General features: G+C 40.2%; 1 protein-coding gene across 1 annotated transcript; it reads left to right on the plus strand.

Moving 5' to 3' along the window:
* Positions 1 to 2,357: 2,357 nt before the first annotated feature.
* LOC109238434 (protein PHOSPHATE STARVATION RESPONSE 1-like) lies at positions 2,358 to 6,604 on the plus strand. Its single transcript, XM_019404899.1, has 8 exons — positions 2,358 to 2,512; positions 3,699 to 4,064; positions 4,544 to 4,760; positions 4,842 to 4,918; positions 5,022 to 5,061; positions 5,839 to 5,899; positions 6,076 to 6,145; positions 6,271 to 6,604. Exons 1-8 carry the CDS (start codon positions 2,510 to 2,512, stop codon positions 6,373 to 6,375), a joined length of 939 nt encoding a protein of 312 aa, XP_019260444.1. The 5' UTR covers positions 2,358 to 2,509; the 3' UTR covers positions 6,376 to 6,604.
* Positions 6,605 to 17,743: the final 11,139 nt, after the last annotated feature.

Consider the following 17,743-nt stretch of genomic DNA (forward strand, 5'->3'; position numbering starts at 1 on the left):
TCATTTTTTATTACTTATTCATTTTCTCATAGTATTAAAAATTTTCCGACAAAGCGGTGTCGCATGACACCGCTTCCTTAGGTGTGCATCCGCCCCTTATGTCAATGAACTTGGTCTTGTCACTCCTGCTGGGAAAGTTGTATGTGGTAAGATATGCGTTACTAAGATGTTACACTTCTGGGATTTTTTGTCCTTCAAATTCTGATGATTCTTCTTATTGGATGCTTGAATGCCAGGGAAATATGCTCGAGTGACGAATAATCCTGAAAATGATGGTTGTATCAATGCAGTTCTCCTCGTGTAGTACCTTCTACTATATAGAAGCTTAGGAGACCCTTCTTTTGCTAATTGTATTATCAGAATTAGGGTTGTGCATAATATGGTAGATATCGAATTACCGTACTGAAACTGAAAATTTTGGTTTGGTATGACATTTGGTTTAAGTTTATAAAATAATTTGGAATATTAGGTATGGTATTTGGTATTTAAAAAAATAATACCGAAATACCGATACCGTACCGAAATATATCTTAAGTTACACATTACAAATATTATTGATCAACATACTAAGTTACACAATACTTTTCTTTGGCATTCATGTTGAGGTCAGTGGCAAAGCCAGGGAATTCAATAAGGGTGTTCAAAGTCTATGCAAGGGCTATGCAAGGGTGTTCTCAGTCTATTTTAATCAATAACAAGTAATATTTTACCTTATACGTAGTATAACTGACCACCCTTGGGCCAACATAGCTTCGCCCCTGGTTGAGGTTGGCAGTAAAGCCCATGTACTTCTTTAGGAAAATGGAGGAACAAGATAGGATGCAGATTCTAATTCTTACTCTCTAGGTTGCCAAACAGTTTAACGTAATATTGCAACGATTTTGATGTTTCTTACTCTGTTAGTCTTGTATTGTTGGTTCATATGTTGGATTAGTCCTTGTTGTATTCTCTAATTTCAACAATTAACTCTAAGCAAGTAACATGATATTTTCAATGATTAAATGTATTCCTTTATGTACCTTTTTTCTCTTAGTTGATACTTGATGGTTTTGGACAAAGATTTTGTCAACAGTCAGGTGAGTTCAGAACGTTTTCATTGAGTACTTTAATAAAGAATATTACAGTCTATGGCTCTATGCACTAGTTAATATTCAAGCCGGACCATCCAGAATGTAATTAGAATGGTATTGATATAGCATTTTAAGAAACCGAATACCAAAAATACCGAACCGAAATGACTACATACCGTATCGACCGACGAACATCCTGGCTGAAAAGGAACTTTACTGCAACTCCAGTAGAACTTATATCATCAGCATCACCTTGTTTTTCTCATTGTTATAATCAACTCCCTCTTTGTATCCTCATAAGTACAATTGTCTGTTTCCTTATACATGCATCAACATCTATCCAGATTGAAGTATGGAAAACAAATGCTACTTTGTCATCTTAAATGATTAGTTTGCACGTTTAATATTCTTAAGACCATTTGGTTTCTTAACATACTCTCTAGACATCATTATATAGGAGTTATAACATTATGAATTAATCATTTGATTATTACGTGTAACTGGATATTTAGCTTACGGTATTAATATGTTTGCATAGAGAAAATCTAAGTTTAGTTTTTGTTTATTCTTTTTAGTTGACTTGACGTTTTATTTTAATTAAAATATACAGTAATATATGAAGTGTTGCAATTCAAGCAATATATGGATCGAGAGAAAATTTAATATTAGGTTCAGGTCATAATTAATTAAGAATGATATTGGATAACTGACTGAGCAAAATTAAAGAGGGGGGGGGGGGATCAAAAAGCCTAATTTATAGCTGATAATGGAAAAATAGTCACAGTTTCAAAAGTAATCAAAATTTAGTCACTTTTTCATGTAAAGATAAAATCTGAACAAAAACACACTAAAAAATCCGAAAATATTCCAGCGGATTCGAACTTTTTTACATATGAGATTCCAGCATAATGTGCTGCAATTTAACAATGTGTTGGAGTTCCAACAAATATGTTGGAAGTTTATATGCATGAACTCCAAAATCCAGCAAATTATGCTGGAACTTTTCGTATTTCAGCTAAAATAGTGGCTATTTTTAATGACTTTGCAAAATGCTAGTTATTTTTTAGTTACCAGTGCTAGCTCATGCTATTTTCACAAAATAAAGAAGTAAAGGAAAAACAATGAAAAAAGCAGGACAAAATTCTTGTGCTACATATACAAATGTTAAAAGGGCCCACAACAACACACTTTTGAACATACTGTTGTCATTGTGATGGCATTTCTTATAAAAATTAAGCATACCTCAAATACCACCTATATCATGCTTCCCATTTTCTGCATTCTTAAATAGAAACACAACCTTGAAATTTGTTTCATTAAGTTTGATGCATTTAATTTACAGAAATCTCCTTCTCTCTTTCCAGCTTTCTTGTCTGGTGTATTTGGACAAGTTTTGGTCTCTATAGTTTCTTACAAGTTACTTTGAGAGGAGGGCAAAGATGGTAAACGCTACATTTTGTCCATTTTGCATTAGACTTTCTGTGAAAATATTTCCGACTAGTCTGGTGGGGTTTTTGTCTAAGATAGCTAGTGGCAATATTGTGTTTTACTACTCTTTCGTTTCTTAGTGCCAGCTATCGCTTTTGCTTTGCATCTATCTTCTGGTTTTCATGTTATTATTTTCCCTATGATTTCTGTGGCAGCATTGATATTGTCTTTTTTTGTCTTCTTGAGCCGAGGGTCTTTCCTCTCTACTTCTTCGGGGTAGGGTAATGTCTGTGTACACACTACCCTGTACAGACCCCACTAGTGAAATTTTACTGGATCGTTGTTGTTGTTGTTTTTGTGAAAGTATTCTTTTGTGCTAACTGTCATCACTGATATTGCTAAATTAATTCTTATAGTCCTCACTGTCATAAGATTTGGAATGATAGAAATCCAACTATAGCAGCAATTTAGACAAGTAGATTCTTTGGCTCTTTGTTTTTGTCATTTGTTTGGTCTTTTTTCACATATGGTATCTTGAACATCTGAAAGTGAACAATTAATCAGATCTTTTGATTCCAGAAGTTTACTTCAAATTCTCAAATAAATTAGATGGTTTGGACATGTGAGGAGGAGAAGCACAGACACTCCGGTAAGGAGGTGCGAGAGGTTGATATTGGAGGGCCTTAGGAGAGGTAGAGGTAGGCTGAAGAAGGGTTGGAGTGAGATGATTAGGCATGACATGGCGCAGCTACAGCTGACCGAGGACATGACCCGTGATAGTAAGGTGTGGAGGTCGAAAATTAGGATAGCAGGTAAGGTAGTCTAGATTATTCATACCGGTAGTGTTAGTATGTACGCTCGCATTTGGCTGGTAGGCTTATTTGAATACCTGTCGTCTTTTTTTCTTTTTCTTTTTTCCGATCATCTTACTATCTTGTTGTGTATGTTGCTTTTACATAGTTTTTCGGTGTTGTCCCGTCTTATTTCTTGTTACTATTGTGGTATCTATGCTTGCTTGAGCCGAGGGTCTATTGAAAACAGCCTCTCTACCTCCACAAAGGTAGGGGTAAGGTCTGCCTATACACTACCCTCCCCATACCCCACTATATGGGATTATACTGGATATGTCGTTGTTGTTTGTAGTTAAATTACCTGTTTCTCTGTTTCAAATGGTTTCTATAACAGCCAAGTTTCCTGCAGTTGATCAAAGGAGTCTCGGGCGGTGATGATTCTCTCTATGGCATTCTATGTAAACATCTAGAATCAAGAACCTCTAAATTTTCTGCATCTGAAAGCTCCAGAACTATTGGACAATTATGTGAAAACTCTGATGATCATATAATGCCTGTGTGTTCACATGAGTTGGAGATGTATGATACAGCCAGTACATCAAATAATCCTTTGGATAAATATGATTTGGCTGATGAGAATTTTAAATCAAGAGATACCCTGCATTCACTGGTGCAATCTTCTTTTAGTTGTAGACACAAACCTGAATCTTCAACCCCGAAGGGTGCCAAAACTTCGCGCAATCCTTATCTAAGTATGGCGGCGAGAGGCAGTCAAGTAAGCCTATATCGACATATTTGATATTTGCTTTGCATGAAATCTTTACATTTCCCTTAACCTTAATATTTCATTAAGAAAATCTAGAAAAAACTGTAAATTTTTATTGCTTCAAGATATGGAGCATTTACTAGCTAGGTAATTAAATGGGACATAATTGTACAAGAGGGAAGGGGAGCCTTTCCATGTCACCAAGAGGTCACAGATTCGAGCCGTGGAAACAGCCTCTTGCAGAAATGCAGGGTAAGGCTGCGTACAATAGACCCTTGTGGTCCGGCCCTTCCCTAGACCCCGCGCATAGCAGGAGTTTAGTGTATCAGGCTGCCCTTATAATTGTACAATACCTATCCAATTAAAGATAGATTAAGACAATCCTTAGTCCCCAGAACTTCTTACATGTTATGGTCTAAGGTTAATATTACTGCTTATCTCTGGTAAAAATCATGAAATCTTAATGGTTGTCCTTCTTGTTATCACAGGTGGGGAAGGATTCATTCGACTCGCGAATCATTAAACTATGTTATGTATGCCAACTAGAAAAGAAGCCTCAATCTCCTCCTAATGAAAGCGTCTGCATTTCTTCGAATAATGTTACTCCAGAAAGAGTAGAGACAACAAAAAAGAGGCGGATCACGTGGACTCACGATCTCCACGAGCAATTTTGTGAATGTGTTAACCGACTTGGAGGAGCCAAAAGTAAGTAAAAATACTGAAAGTAGTAATTCTAAGTCAACATGATGTGTATGATCTAAACATCTGTTTCTTGATTGAGTGCAGAGGCAACACCAAAGGCAATCCTTAAGCTGATGAACTGTTACGAATTGAGCATTTCAAATGTTAAAAGTCACTTGCAGGTATAAAACATTATGTACATTTCAAGATTATTGATGATGATATTGACTCCCACTTCTGAGAAATCTAAAGTATTCCTTTTGTTGTTGTTGTTGTCGTCTTCAGAAATATCGTGTTACCTGTGATGTAACGGTATCTCCCAAAGGTAACCTTCAGATTTAAATACTTGGAAGTTAAACCTATATTGTAAAGATCAGCTGTGTGATCCTTATAGACAAGCAAACTATAGATCACTAATTGGAAATAAAAGATAGATGCAATCATGTAACGAACTGTGAACAACTTCTTTTGTGTGTGTCAAAATATGCATGATTATAGATTCAATCATTTCACCGTGCAAAATAACCATATATATAGTACCTTAAATTCATCGATGTGCTAATAGAAAAATGGTATTTGTTGGGGTCTTTATTTAATTAAATAAGGAAGTGTGAATGGGAAACGGAGGAAACGAAAAGTTTGAAGTTTTCCTTTTACTAAGACACGTTATCCCTCGTCGGAAAATGGAAAGAACATCTTTGTGCTTATATAGAGAAGCACATCTTCTAGCTCTTAAAGAGTTGAGAAGAAGTGGTGCATCGCGCCGTTGTCGTCGCTCGGCTTCGGCTTCGGCAACCCAGACTATTTAGCTATAAATTCAGAGGCTTTGCCTCAATTTTAGACACATCAAAAATCTGCATAATTTTCATTGTCGTATTACAGAATAGTTGTTTTGTTCTATTCTATCCTGGGAGTAATTAATCCGATTACCTTGGGCAATAGTGAGGGGGTTAAATTACTTAAGGAAACACTGTTTTCTGTTGGGCTCGGAACTTTCATTCTTCTGATTCTATTTCTGTTTTATTTTTTGTTCCGTTTTATTTTGCAGAAATTATTTTTTCAAACACAGTTAATAACAGGATTTACTTTACATTGTTTGCAGATGCAGTTAAAACTGAAGGATCACCTGGTACAAATTCATTTCCAGCACACGCTCCAGAAACGTAAGTTTGCTAGGACATCCACCTTTCATCGAAAAAGGAAAGAACGGAAATATGATTTCGTTCTCTCTGGTGTTACACCTCAATAAGATCAGTCAGCTATGTAGGATTAATAAGGTTAGAATTTTTAGTTTATACTTAGTGTTTCTGATATTCTTTGATTTTGCACATATTGTTAGGTGTCCGCAAATATTGGAGGCTCTAAAACTGCAAATAAGTGTCCAGCAGAGCCTATATGAACAACTTGAGGTTTGAATAGCTTTATTCTGCTATTTCAAATGATCAGAGAAACATGTGTTTACATTGGTTATATTTTTTCCATTTTAGACTCAGAGAGATATGTGTTCATATTGGTTATATCTGTTCCTTCATAGATTCAGAGAAGCTTACAATTGCGGATTGAAGAACAAGCAAAGCAACTCAGGGAAATGTTTGATCGCCAAGCCGAAACTAACAAAAATTTCCAACATAGCGCTTGAATTGTCCGTCGCCTATGTTTAGAAGAACAACAACAACTTATGATTGACAATGAGCAACTTCATCTTAGGCATGACCGTCCTCAAGCATCTAACATCACTTAGAATTCATGCATGTACATTTTTAATTCAAGGAAAGTTCATCATACAATTTTTCCTATTCTAGAAGCACAAGGTTTTGGGAAAAAAATCAACTTTCTTTACTTTACAGCTTGTTTGGATGGTTGTTACCTGTTGCATACTTGCATTGTATCGTATTGTTACTTTGAATACAATGTTTATTTTGATTGTTACTTAAATTTTATTGTATCGTTAAATCCGTCGTCACGTAATAGTGAAAAGTGTCACTTTATGGAACGACCGATTTGGTGTCGCATCGTTACCTTATTTGTTTCTCTCATCTTGCCCTTCCTAATTATTAAATAATTCTATTTTATCCTTTATTCTACCTATTTATATAATAATTCTATCTTGTATCTTATTTTTTTCTTTATAATATTGCAAGTTTATTCTTCGTATTGTTGGTGCATGACATCATAAAACGACGACAAACAATAAATATATTCAAATATTGTATACGTCAAAACGATACAGTTATACAATAAATTATGAAACGATACGTAACAACTATCCAAACAAGTTGTTAGTATCCTTTTCAATTCAAACAAATTTTAAGACGCTCTTTTAAGAAGTAATTCCCCAAAACTGTCTGGTGTTTATATGGATTTTTCTATGCCTGCGAAAGATTATAAGACTGCAGCAATTATGTCTAAAGAACTATTGGATTTGTCTTTTCGAACATCTATAAGGGAAAAAAAGTTTTTGAAAGTGAACTTGTGAAAAACAGTTGTGATTGATTTTAACTTGGGAAAGGAAGAGTGATCATAATTTCCTATTTATAAAGATTATAATTTTTTGAAACGGAACTTGTGAAATAATTTCCTATTTATAAAGATTATAATTTTTATTTTAAACTAATTAATTAACAAATACTAAAAGCAATAAAATTATCAACTAACAAGACTAAGGGTTGGAGACAAGATTAAGGAGGTCTAGAGTTATGTTTCCCCATTTGTCGGAATTTTACCCGCTACATTTTCTATAATTTCGCCTAAGTATTCTCTACCGATCGTGAGTACTTCGGTTGTCGTAATTCTCTTCCGAGCAACTACCACAATTTACTAGACGTATTCTTCCGAACTATGCTAGCTGGCACTGATTCACCGCTTACTAAGATCGCACCAAGGCTTCGTTATTCCTAATCTCACCTTTAAACCCTCTCTATTGATTCCTCACATTCGTTAGGAATGATGTTGTTCAACACCTACCTAAATATGTACCATTTTCCAAGCAATACATACTAAATAGGCACAGTCAATTGATGGTCATTCAATCAACAACAATAAACACGTTGTTTAACAACTAGAGAAATTCAATGGCTCAATTATATAAAAATATAATAAGACTTCATCCTACAAAAGGTTCTATCAAAATACTAGATAACAAATTAACTATTCATAATAGTATGAAGAACTACAATACTAGAATTCGTAACCAATAATGAAAATAGGAAGAAGGAAGTGAAAAGTCGTAGAAGAATTCTCCGCCTTGCTCCTAGTATGTTCTTGTCTCCTTAGGTCGAATTCCCTCTAAACACCCCCCCCCCAAGTTCTTAGACATGTTTAGGGAGTATTTATAGGCTAGTGTTGAAGTCCTTGAGTCCAAATCCGGGTTGGAGTCTTTTAATTCACGCACTTTTGATCACCGGGCTATAGACCTCGCGAGGCCAGGCTTATAGCACGGTCAGCCTGGCTACAGAGCTAGCTACGCCAGGCTTGTAGCGCGGTCAAGCTGGCTATGCTCGGCATGTTTCCAGGCTTGGGTACTTCGTGCTTTTATGCTCTTTCGTATTTTTGTCCTCTTTTGTGCAACTTTCACTCGTCTTTATCTTCCGATGCTCCTACACATAAAATAATATAATTTAGCTCAAACGTCACACAATTAACCACTAAACTAACAACATGTAAGGCGAGTAATGTACTAAAAATATTGTATTTTGGCCACACATCAAAGAGATGAGAGGAGACAAAATTAGGTGTCTTGATAGTTGAAATCCAACACAAATTACTCCTTAATTATTACTATGGTTGATAGCAACAAATAAACTTTAGCATATGCCTTCAACACACACTTCCCTTTATGTTATGCCATATTTCAAAATTTTATTCAAAAACTAGACAACATGCTTATAACAATCCTAGCCTCACAAACCAGCTCAATATCACAATGCATTCATGGCTTGAACACTTAACATCATAGAGACATCTAATAACGTCACCTATCCCTTGCGAAATCTTGTGCCCTCACAACAAGAACAAGAGAGTAAGTTGAATCCACACATTCGAATCAAATGCTCAAATATATTTTAAGGACTCACATATATCAAAGAAATTCCTCACTCTCACAAAGAAGTCACATGCATGCACAAAGTACCATAGGCTTGCCCATTATGTAAACCTCCACTAATGTAGGCTTGCTCTATCTAAAATCAATTAGGACATTTTTTTGTCGTAATGTGGGCTAAGGGACGGGTAGGATAATTAGGAATAGTGACTAACCCTCCTAAGCACTTTAACACATCACATAATTAACTTTAAGTGCATTTTTTCTTCAACATAACTTCACTTTTTACAAACAATATCAACCTCAAAAATATTTTCTCTTTCTTTAAGCACTGTTTTAATTCATACCTACTAGCAAGGACAAGATATTCTTATTTGCTACATACTTTTTTTTTCGACAATACTTTTTTTTTCTACCATTCCTGCTAGTGATGTATTCCTTACAATACAAGTGCACATTTCTTTCTTTCATTGGTTCCACTCCAAGGTCACCCAAGTTCCCTCCTTACTTCTTGTAGCGCTCATTTTAAAATTAAAGTGCTTTAAGAGGTACAGGGATCAAAATAATGACAATTAAGAACAAATGGGTATAGGCTTGTAATATGGTTGCAAAATAAAAGTTTATTGGTGTGATGACTCGATAGGTCATCTTATGATTTAAAACCAAATTTTATGTTTCGAGGCCTTTAAAACCTCATTTTATCCCTCTTTGATTTGCGTGCGCAGTCCGGGCGTGATTCCAGAAAGCTTTTGTGTTGAAAGTTGATAAAAATAGGAATTTTGATTAATAACTTCATTTGAGTTGACTTCGGTCAGCATTTTTGGTAAACGGACCCGGATTCGTGATTTGATAGTCCTGGTGGGTTTGTATCAAAATATGAGACCTGGGTTTATGCCCGGAATTAGATTCGAAGGTCCCTAGCCCTAGTTATGATTTTTGTTAAAAATTTTAAGTCTGAAAATTTAATGGTTTTCAAGAAATTGTTAATGTTTGATCTTGTTGGTATCGGGTCCGTATTTTTTGTTCCGGAGTCCGGTATAGGTTCAATATAATATTTAAGACACGTCTGTGAAATTTGATGAAAAACGGAATTGGTTTGACGTGATTCGGATGTTCGGTTGAGAAAATAGAAATTTCAAAGTGTTCTTGAGAATTTCATTTGATTTGGTGCTAAATTCGTAGTTTTAGGTGTTATTTTGGGGATTTGATCGTGCGAGCAAGTTCGTATGATGTTTTAAGACTTGTGTACATGTTTGGTTTGGAGCCCCGAGGGCTCAGGTGAGTTTCAGATAGGGTACGGAGTGTTTTGAACTTAGAAATTAGCTGGTGTGCTTCAGTTCTTGTTGCAGAGCCTCTAATCTCGCCATTGCGAGATCAAGCCTCGCATTTGCGACCACTGTTGGGTTCGCATTTGCGACCTACTCATCGTATTTGCGAAGAGTAGCTACGGAGGCCAATGTTCGCAATTGCGAATAATTCTTCGCAATCGTGATGGGAACTGGGGAGGGGTGTTCCTCGCAATTGCAATCTCATGGTCGCAAATGCAGTCTTGCCCATGTTCGCATTTGCGAACTATTACTCGCATTTGCGAACTATTACTCGCATTTGCCAACAATGCATAGGTGAGAAGGGGTTCGCATTTGCGATGCCTCCTTCGCATTTGCGAAGCCCAGGTCGCATTTGCGACATCTGCGGCTGGGTAAATGAGACTTGGACGGGATTTTTCATTCATTCTTCAAATTATCAAAACCTAAGACACAAGAGGCGATTTTCCAAAGACTTCTTCTTCCCCAAATCATAGGTAAGTGATTCTTAACTAGTTTCTTTCAATCTTTCACTTTATTTTACAAGATTTCAACCTAGAATCTAAGGTTTTCATGGTGGAATTGGGGATTTTTGGGTAGAAACTAGGGATTTGATAAATTGGGGATTTAGACCTCAAATTGAGGTCGGATTCCAAAACCAATTGTATATTCGGGCTCGGGGTGAATGGGTAATCGGGTTTTGGTATGAATTTTGAGTTTGGACCAAGCGAGCCCGGGTGTTGACTTTTGTTGACTTTTTTTAATAATGGCCTAAATTGAATTCTTATCGATCGTGGGTGATTCCTAAGGCTTATTTTCAAACGTTTGATTGGTAATTTGCTAGATATGTTGGTTCGGAGGCAAGTTTGAAAGGCAAATCTACGATTGAGCTTTGAGTGGAGTGAGGTAAGTGTTGTGTCTAACCTTGACTTTAGGAAATTAGGAACCCCCGGACTTTGTGTTATGTGAATTCCATGTTAGTGGTGTATATGCAAGGTGGCGAGTGCTTATACGCCGCCGACTTATCTGTTTTTCCTGATTTATCATTTTTCCTTAATTGTTTTCCTCCTATCTTAATTGTTACATGCTCTAAATGCTTTCCATGCTTAATTGCTACATGTTAATCTATGTTTCCCTTTGTTAATCATGTTGGCTTTTTTCATAGTTTCCCCTAATCCCGGCTATTTGCTTAATTTGACTTGTTTGTATCTTTTAACTGTAAATTGCTGGTTCGGTCTCGATATGTAGTATTAATTGTGCAGATTTTATATTGAGTAAGGTTCCTTTCTTGGTTCCATTTGGTATTTTTTTATCGTAAAGGCCTTGTGATTTAGCCTGTTGATTTGACTGTGTACATTGACTGTTTGGTACTGATATGGTGGGATCGGGTTGCACGCCGCAGCAGGTGTAATAAGGGAGAATTGATATGGTGGAATAAGGGTGAATATGTATATACGGTGGGATCGGGTTGCACGCCGCAACAGGTGGAATAATGGTGGATTGATATGGTGAAATAAGAGTGAATTACGATATTGATATTGATATATGGTGGGATCGGATTGTGTGCCACAACATATTTATGTATTATTGACTGTTATTGATATTGTTATGGTGGAATAAGGGAGGATTATGTGTTTTCTGGTGGTATCGGATTGCGCGCCGCAACAACCTATATGTTTCTCTTGAGCTGCGTTGTTTTTTTGGTATCTTTATTTGAGCTGGTAGAGAATGGTAATCTTGGACGACACTAGTTTATTTTCGAGGCTGTGGTTATCATTTCCTGTTGACTGTTTAATTCTGTACCGTATTTCAATTATTCTGTCCTTATTATAGACTACGTACAAGTTTTAGCGTAGGTGACCCGCCTTAGCCTCGTCACTACTTCATCGAGGTTAGGCTCGACACTTACCAGTACATGGGGTAGGTTGTACTGATACTGCACTCTGCACACTGTGCAGATTTTGGAGACGGTCCCAGCGGCGGTTATTAACGAGCTCGGATCAAACATTCGCGGAGACTTGAGGTACGGCTGTTCAGCGCCCGTAGATCCTAGAGTATCCATTCTCTGTCTATTTAGCTGTGTACTTTCATTCGAACAACTTGTTATTTATTTCATACCCTTATGTGTATTACTCTAGTAATTCGTGCACTCGTGACACCAGGTTCAAGGAATTGTAATAGATATTTGGCTAGTTCAGCTTCCGCATTGTTACTTTAAATTTATTCAGTTATCTTAGTTCTTCTTTAATATCTAATTTAAACTGTTAACAAGAGTAGGTTGTTCTAACGTTGGCTTGCCTAGCAAGTGAAATGTTAGGCGCCATCACGGTCCCGATGGTCGGAAATCCTGGTCGTGACAAGTTGGTATCAGAGCACTAGGTTACATAGGTCTCACGAGTCACGAGCAAACTCAGTAGAGTCTGGCGGATCGGTACAGAGACGTCTTTACTTATCTTCTGGAGGCTATGAAGTTAGGAACAATTTCTCTTCTATTCTTTATGTCGTGCGATTTTATTCTATCGTTGCTGATTGAACTCTTCTATTCTGTTCTCTTGCAGATGGTGAGAACGTGTACCGCATCTTCAGCTGAGTAGCAGCCAGAGCCCCCAACAGCAGCTACTACGAGGGGCAGGGGTCGAGGCCGAGGCCGAGGTCATGCCAGAGGCCGAGGCAGGGGCAGAGCTCATCCCAGAGCTCGAGCAGCAGCACCAGTAGTGGAGCCTCAAGTGGAGTTTGATGATGAGGTTCCAGCCCAGACTATTCCTGCCGGACCAGCTCAGGTCCCGGAGGAGTGTTCATAGCCACCCTAGTGCTTAAGGATGCTTTGGTTCGTCTAGTGGGCCTTGTGGATAGTGTTTCTCAGACCGGCACATTTCCTGTGGCACCCGCCGTCTCTCGGGCTGGGGGAGGAGTCCAGACTCCCGCTACTCACACTCCGGAGCAGATGGCTCCCTAGTTTCAGACTCCAGCAGCTCAGCCAATTGGGGCAGTTCCGTCAGGTGTTGCAGCACTGACCAGTGACAGATCAGCTATGTCTTCTGAGGCTTTGTGGAGATTGGATAGGTTTACCAAGCATTTCCCAGTTCACTATGGCGGTACATCTTCAGAGGATCCCCGGGACTACTCTGGACAGTTGTCATAAGGTGTTACGGAACATGGGGATAAAGGAGACCAATGGGGTCGACTTTGCTGCATTTCATTTGTCGGGTTCCGCCAAGAAATGATGGAGAGATTATATGTTGTCCAGACCAGCTAGGTCGCTGGCTCTTACTTGGGACCAATTCTCTCAGCTATTCCTTGAGAAGTATCTTCCTATCACTCAGAGAGAGGACTACCGGAGGCAGTTCGAGCGTCTGCAATAGGGTTCTATGACTGTCAGTCGGTACGAGACTCGATTTGTAGATCTAGCCCGTCATGCTATTCTTCTACTTCCTACCGAGAGAGAGAGAGAGAGAGGGTGAGGAGGTTTATTGAGGGACTTGCTTAGCCTATCATATTGTAGATGGCTAAGAAGACTGGGAGCGAGATTTCCTTTCAGGCGGCAGCCAATATTGCCAGGCGAGTCGAGATGGTTTTAGCTTAGGGGAGTGGTCAGGGGTCTGACAAGAGGTCGCGTCACTCCGGTGGATTCAGTGGGGCCTCGTCTGGAGGTCGAGGTACTTTTGGTAGAGGCCATCCTCCCAGGCCGTTTCATTCAGCGCTCCAGACTTCCCACAGTGCTTCAGGGAGTCGTGGTCCTTATGTGCCTCATTTTGGACAGCCAGTTTGCAGTGCACCACCAGCTCCTATCAGTGCACCTCCTATTCAGAGTTATTACCGCGGTCAGCCGGCCCATTCGGGACAGTCTCAGTTTCAGCAGCCACATTATCTGGATGGATGTTTCGAGTGTGGTGACTATGGGCATATCAGGAGGACCTGTCCAAGATTATTGGGCGTTCCGCCACAACAGTAGAGTTCTCGTGCCATAATTCCAGCACCGGGTGCACCACCACCCGCTCAGCCAGCTAGAGGTAGGGGTTAGGGAGCCAGAGGTAGAAGTTAGGCCGCTAGAGGTGGAGGTCAGCCGTCAGAGGTGGAGGCCAGGCCGCTAGAGGTGGAGGCCAGCCAGCAAGAGGCCGTCCTAGAGATATAGTTCAGAGTGGTGGGGCCCAACCCCGATGTTATGCTTTTCCAGCCATGCTGTAGGCTGAGTCATCTGACGCTATTATCACAGTTACAGTTTTAGTTTGCAATAGAGATGCCTCAGTTCTATTTGATCCGGGTTCTATATATTCATACGTGTTGTCCTATTTTGCTTCATATTTGGTTGTGCCTCGTGATTCTTTGAGTGCTCCTATATATGTGTCCACCCCTATGGGAGATCCTATTGTTGTAGATCGTGTCTATCGTTCGTGTGTGGTTACTATTGGAGGTCTTGAGACTAGCATAGATCTTCTGCTTCTCGATATGGTTGATTTTGATGTCATCTTGGGTATGGATTAGTTGTCACCTTATCATGCTATATTGGATTGTCACGCCAAGGCGGTGATCCTAGCTTTGCCAGGGTTTCCTCGATTAGAGTGGAGGGGCACCCCTCACCATTCTACCAGCAGGATTATCTCGTATATGAAGGCTGGACACATGGTCGAGAAGGGATACTTAGCTTATTTGTCTTATGTCCGTGATTCTAGTGCAGAGGTTCCTCCTATGGACTCTGTGCCCGTTGTTCGTGAATTTCCAAAGGTGTTTTCGGAAGACCTGCCAGGGATGCCACCCGACAGAGATATTGACTTCTGTATGTATTTGGCTCCGGGCACTCACCCATTTCTATTCCTCCATACCGCATGGCCCGCTAGAGTTGAAAGAATTGATGGAGCAGTTGCAAGATTTGCTTGATAAAGGCTTTATAGACCTAGTGTCTCGCCCTGGGGTGCGCCCGTGTAGTTTGTAAAGAAGAAGGATGGATCGATGAGGATGTGCATAGATTACCGGCAGTTTAATAAAATCACCATCAAGAACAAGTATCCATTCCCGAGGATTGACGACTTATTTGACCAGCTTCAGGGTGCCAAGGTGTTCTCAAAGATCGATTTGAGGTCTAGCTACCATCAGTTGAGGATTAGGGCATCCGATGTCCCTAAGACAACTTTTCGGACTCGGTATGGGCATTATGAGTTTCTAGTGATGTCATTTGGGCTGACAAATGCCCCAGTAGCATTCATGGATTTGATGAACCGGGTGTTCAACCCCTATCTGGATTTCTTTCTGATTGTTTTTATTGATGATATCTTGATCTACTCTCGCAGTCGAGAGGAGCATGAGCAGCATCTTTGGATCGTTCTTCAAACTCTGAGAGACAGCCAGTTATATGCTAAGTTTTCAAAATGCGAGTTCTGGTTGAGTTCAGTTGCTTTCTTCGGTCAAGTCGTATCAGCAGAGGGTATCCAGGTGGATCCTAAGAAGATTAAGGTAGTCAAGGACTGGCCCAGACCCACATCAGCTACAAAGATCTAGAGTTTCTTAGGATTGGCGGGCTATTACCGTCGGTTTGTGGAGAGGTTTTCATCTATAGCAGCCCCGTTGACTAGGTTAACCCAGAAGGGTGCCTCGTACAGATGGCTGGACGAGTGTGAGGCGAGCTTTCAGAAGCTCAAGACTGCTTTGACTACGGCGCCAATGTTGGTATTGCCCACAGGATCAGGGCCTTATACAATATATTGTGATGCATCTCGTATTGGACTTGGTGCGGTATTGATGTAGGGTGGCAAGGTTATTGCATATGCTTCGCGGCAGCTGAAGGTTCACGAGAGGAATTACCCTGTTCACGACTTAGAGTTGGCAACCATTGTTCATGAGCTGAAGATTTGGAGGCACTATCTTTATGGTGTGTCGTGTGAGGTGTTCACGGATCATCGGAGTTTGCAGTATTTGTTCAGGCAAATAGAGCTCAATTTGGGGCAGGGGAGGTGGTTAGAGCTATTGAAAGACTATTATATCACCATCTTGTATCATCCCGGGAAGGCCAATATGGTGGCCAATTCTTTGAGTAGGAAGTCAGCTAGTATGGGTAGCCTTTCGTACATTCCAGTCGATGAGAGACGCATTCGATGTTCAGGTTTTGGCCAATCAGTTCGTGAGGTTGGATGTTTCTGATCCCAGTCATGTTCTAGCTTGTACGGTCGCTCGGTCTTTATTGTTTGAGCGCATCAGGGAGCGGCAGTATGATGACCTTCATTTGCTTGTCCTTAGGGACACAGTGCGGCACGGAGATGCCAAGCAGGTTACGGTTGGAGATGCTGGAGTTTTGAGGATACAGGGTCGTGTTTGTGTGCCTAATGTGGATGGACTCCGTGAGTTGATTCTATAGGAGGCCCACAGTTCCCAGTATTCTATTCATCCAGGCGCGGCCAAGATGTATCAGAACTTGCGGTAGAGTTATTGGTGGAGGAGAATGAAGAAAGATATAGTGGCATATGTGGCTCGGTGTCTAAATTGTCAGCAAGTAAAGTACGAGCATCAGAGACCTGGTGGTTTGCTTCAGAAGATAGAGATACCTGAGTGGAAGTGGGAGCGTATCACTATGGATTTCGTTGTTGGACTCCCACAGACTCATAGGAAGTTCGATGCAGTTTGGGTTATTGTGGATAGACTGACCAAGTCAGAGCATTTCATTCTTGTGGCAGTTTCCTATTCTTCAGAGCGGTTGGCAGAGATTTATATCTGTGAGATTATTCGTCTTCACAGTGTGCCCGTGTCTATCATTTCTGATCGAGGTATGCAGTTTACCTCGCACATTTGTAGGGCAGTATAGCGTGAGTTGGGTACGCAGGTTGAGTTGAGCACTGTTCGAGCGCACTATTCAAATATTGGAGGATATGCTCCGCGCATGTATTATTGACTTCGGAGGCTCATGGGATCAGTTCTTGCCCCTTGCAGAGTTTGCCTACAACAACAGCTATCAGTCGAGCATCTAGATGGCTCCCTATGAGGCGTTATATGGTAGACGATGTTGATCGCCGGTTGGATGGTTTGAGCCGGAGGAGGCTCGGTTATTGGGTACAGATTTGGTACAGGATGCCTTGGATAAGGTTAAGATCATTCAGGATAGACATCGCGCAACTCAGTCCAGGCAAAAGAGTTATGCCGACCGTAAGGTCCGTGATGTTTCATTCATGGTCGAAGAGAGAGTGTTGCTCCGTGTGTCACCCATGAAGGGTGTAATGAGATTTGGAAAGAAGGGCAAGTTGAGTCCTAGGTACATCGGGCCTTTTGATATTCTTGTTCGAGTAAGAGAGGTGGCTTACAGACTGGCATTGCCACCTGTTTATCAGCGGTCTATCCAGTATTCCATGTTTCCATGCTTCGGAAGTATCACGCCGATCCATCTCACGTGTTAGACTTCAGCACTGTCCAGCTGGACAAGGATTTGACCTACGAGGAGGAGCCGGTAGCTATTCTAGACCGGCATGTTCGTCAGTACACGATCAAAGAGTTATCCTTCAGTTCGAGTGCAGTGGAGAGGTCAGCTTGTTGAGGCAGCTACCTGGGAGTCCGAGTCCGATATGCGGAGTAGATATCCCCACCTTTTTCCCAGCCGAGGTGCTTTTCTATGTCCGTTCGAGGACGAACAGTTATTTTAGAGGTGGAGAATGTGATGACCTGATAGGTCATCTTATGATTTAAAA

Source organism: Nicotiana attenuata, unplaced genomic scaffold (assembly GCF_001879085.1).
Source record: "Nicotiana attenuata strain UT unplaced genomic scaffold, NIATTr2, whole genome shotgun sequence".
NCBI lineage: Eukaryota > Viridiplantae > Streptophyta > Magnoliopsida > Solanales > Solanaceae > Nicotiana > Nicotiana attenuata.

Bases quoted from the DNA above. Each gene is read 5' to 3' on its own strand.
- LOC109238434 (XM_019404899.1), top strand. The intron at 5,062-5,838 runs GTAACCTTCAGA...CATTGTTTGCAG, and splicing joins TGTAACGGTATCTCCCAAAG to ATGCAGTTAAAACTGAAGGA. The intron at 5,900-6,075 runs GTAAGTTTGCTA...ACATATTGTTAG, and splicing joins CCAGCACACGCTCCAGAAAC to GTGTCCGCAAATATTGGAGG.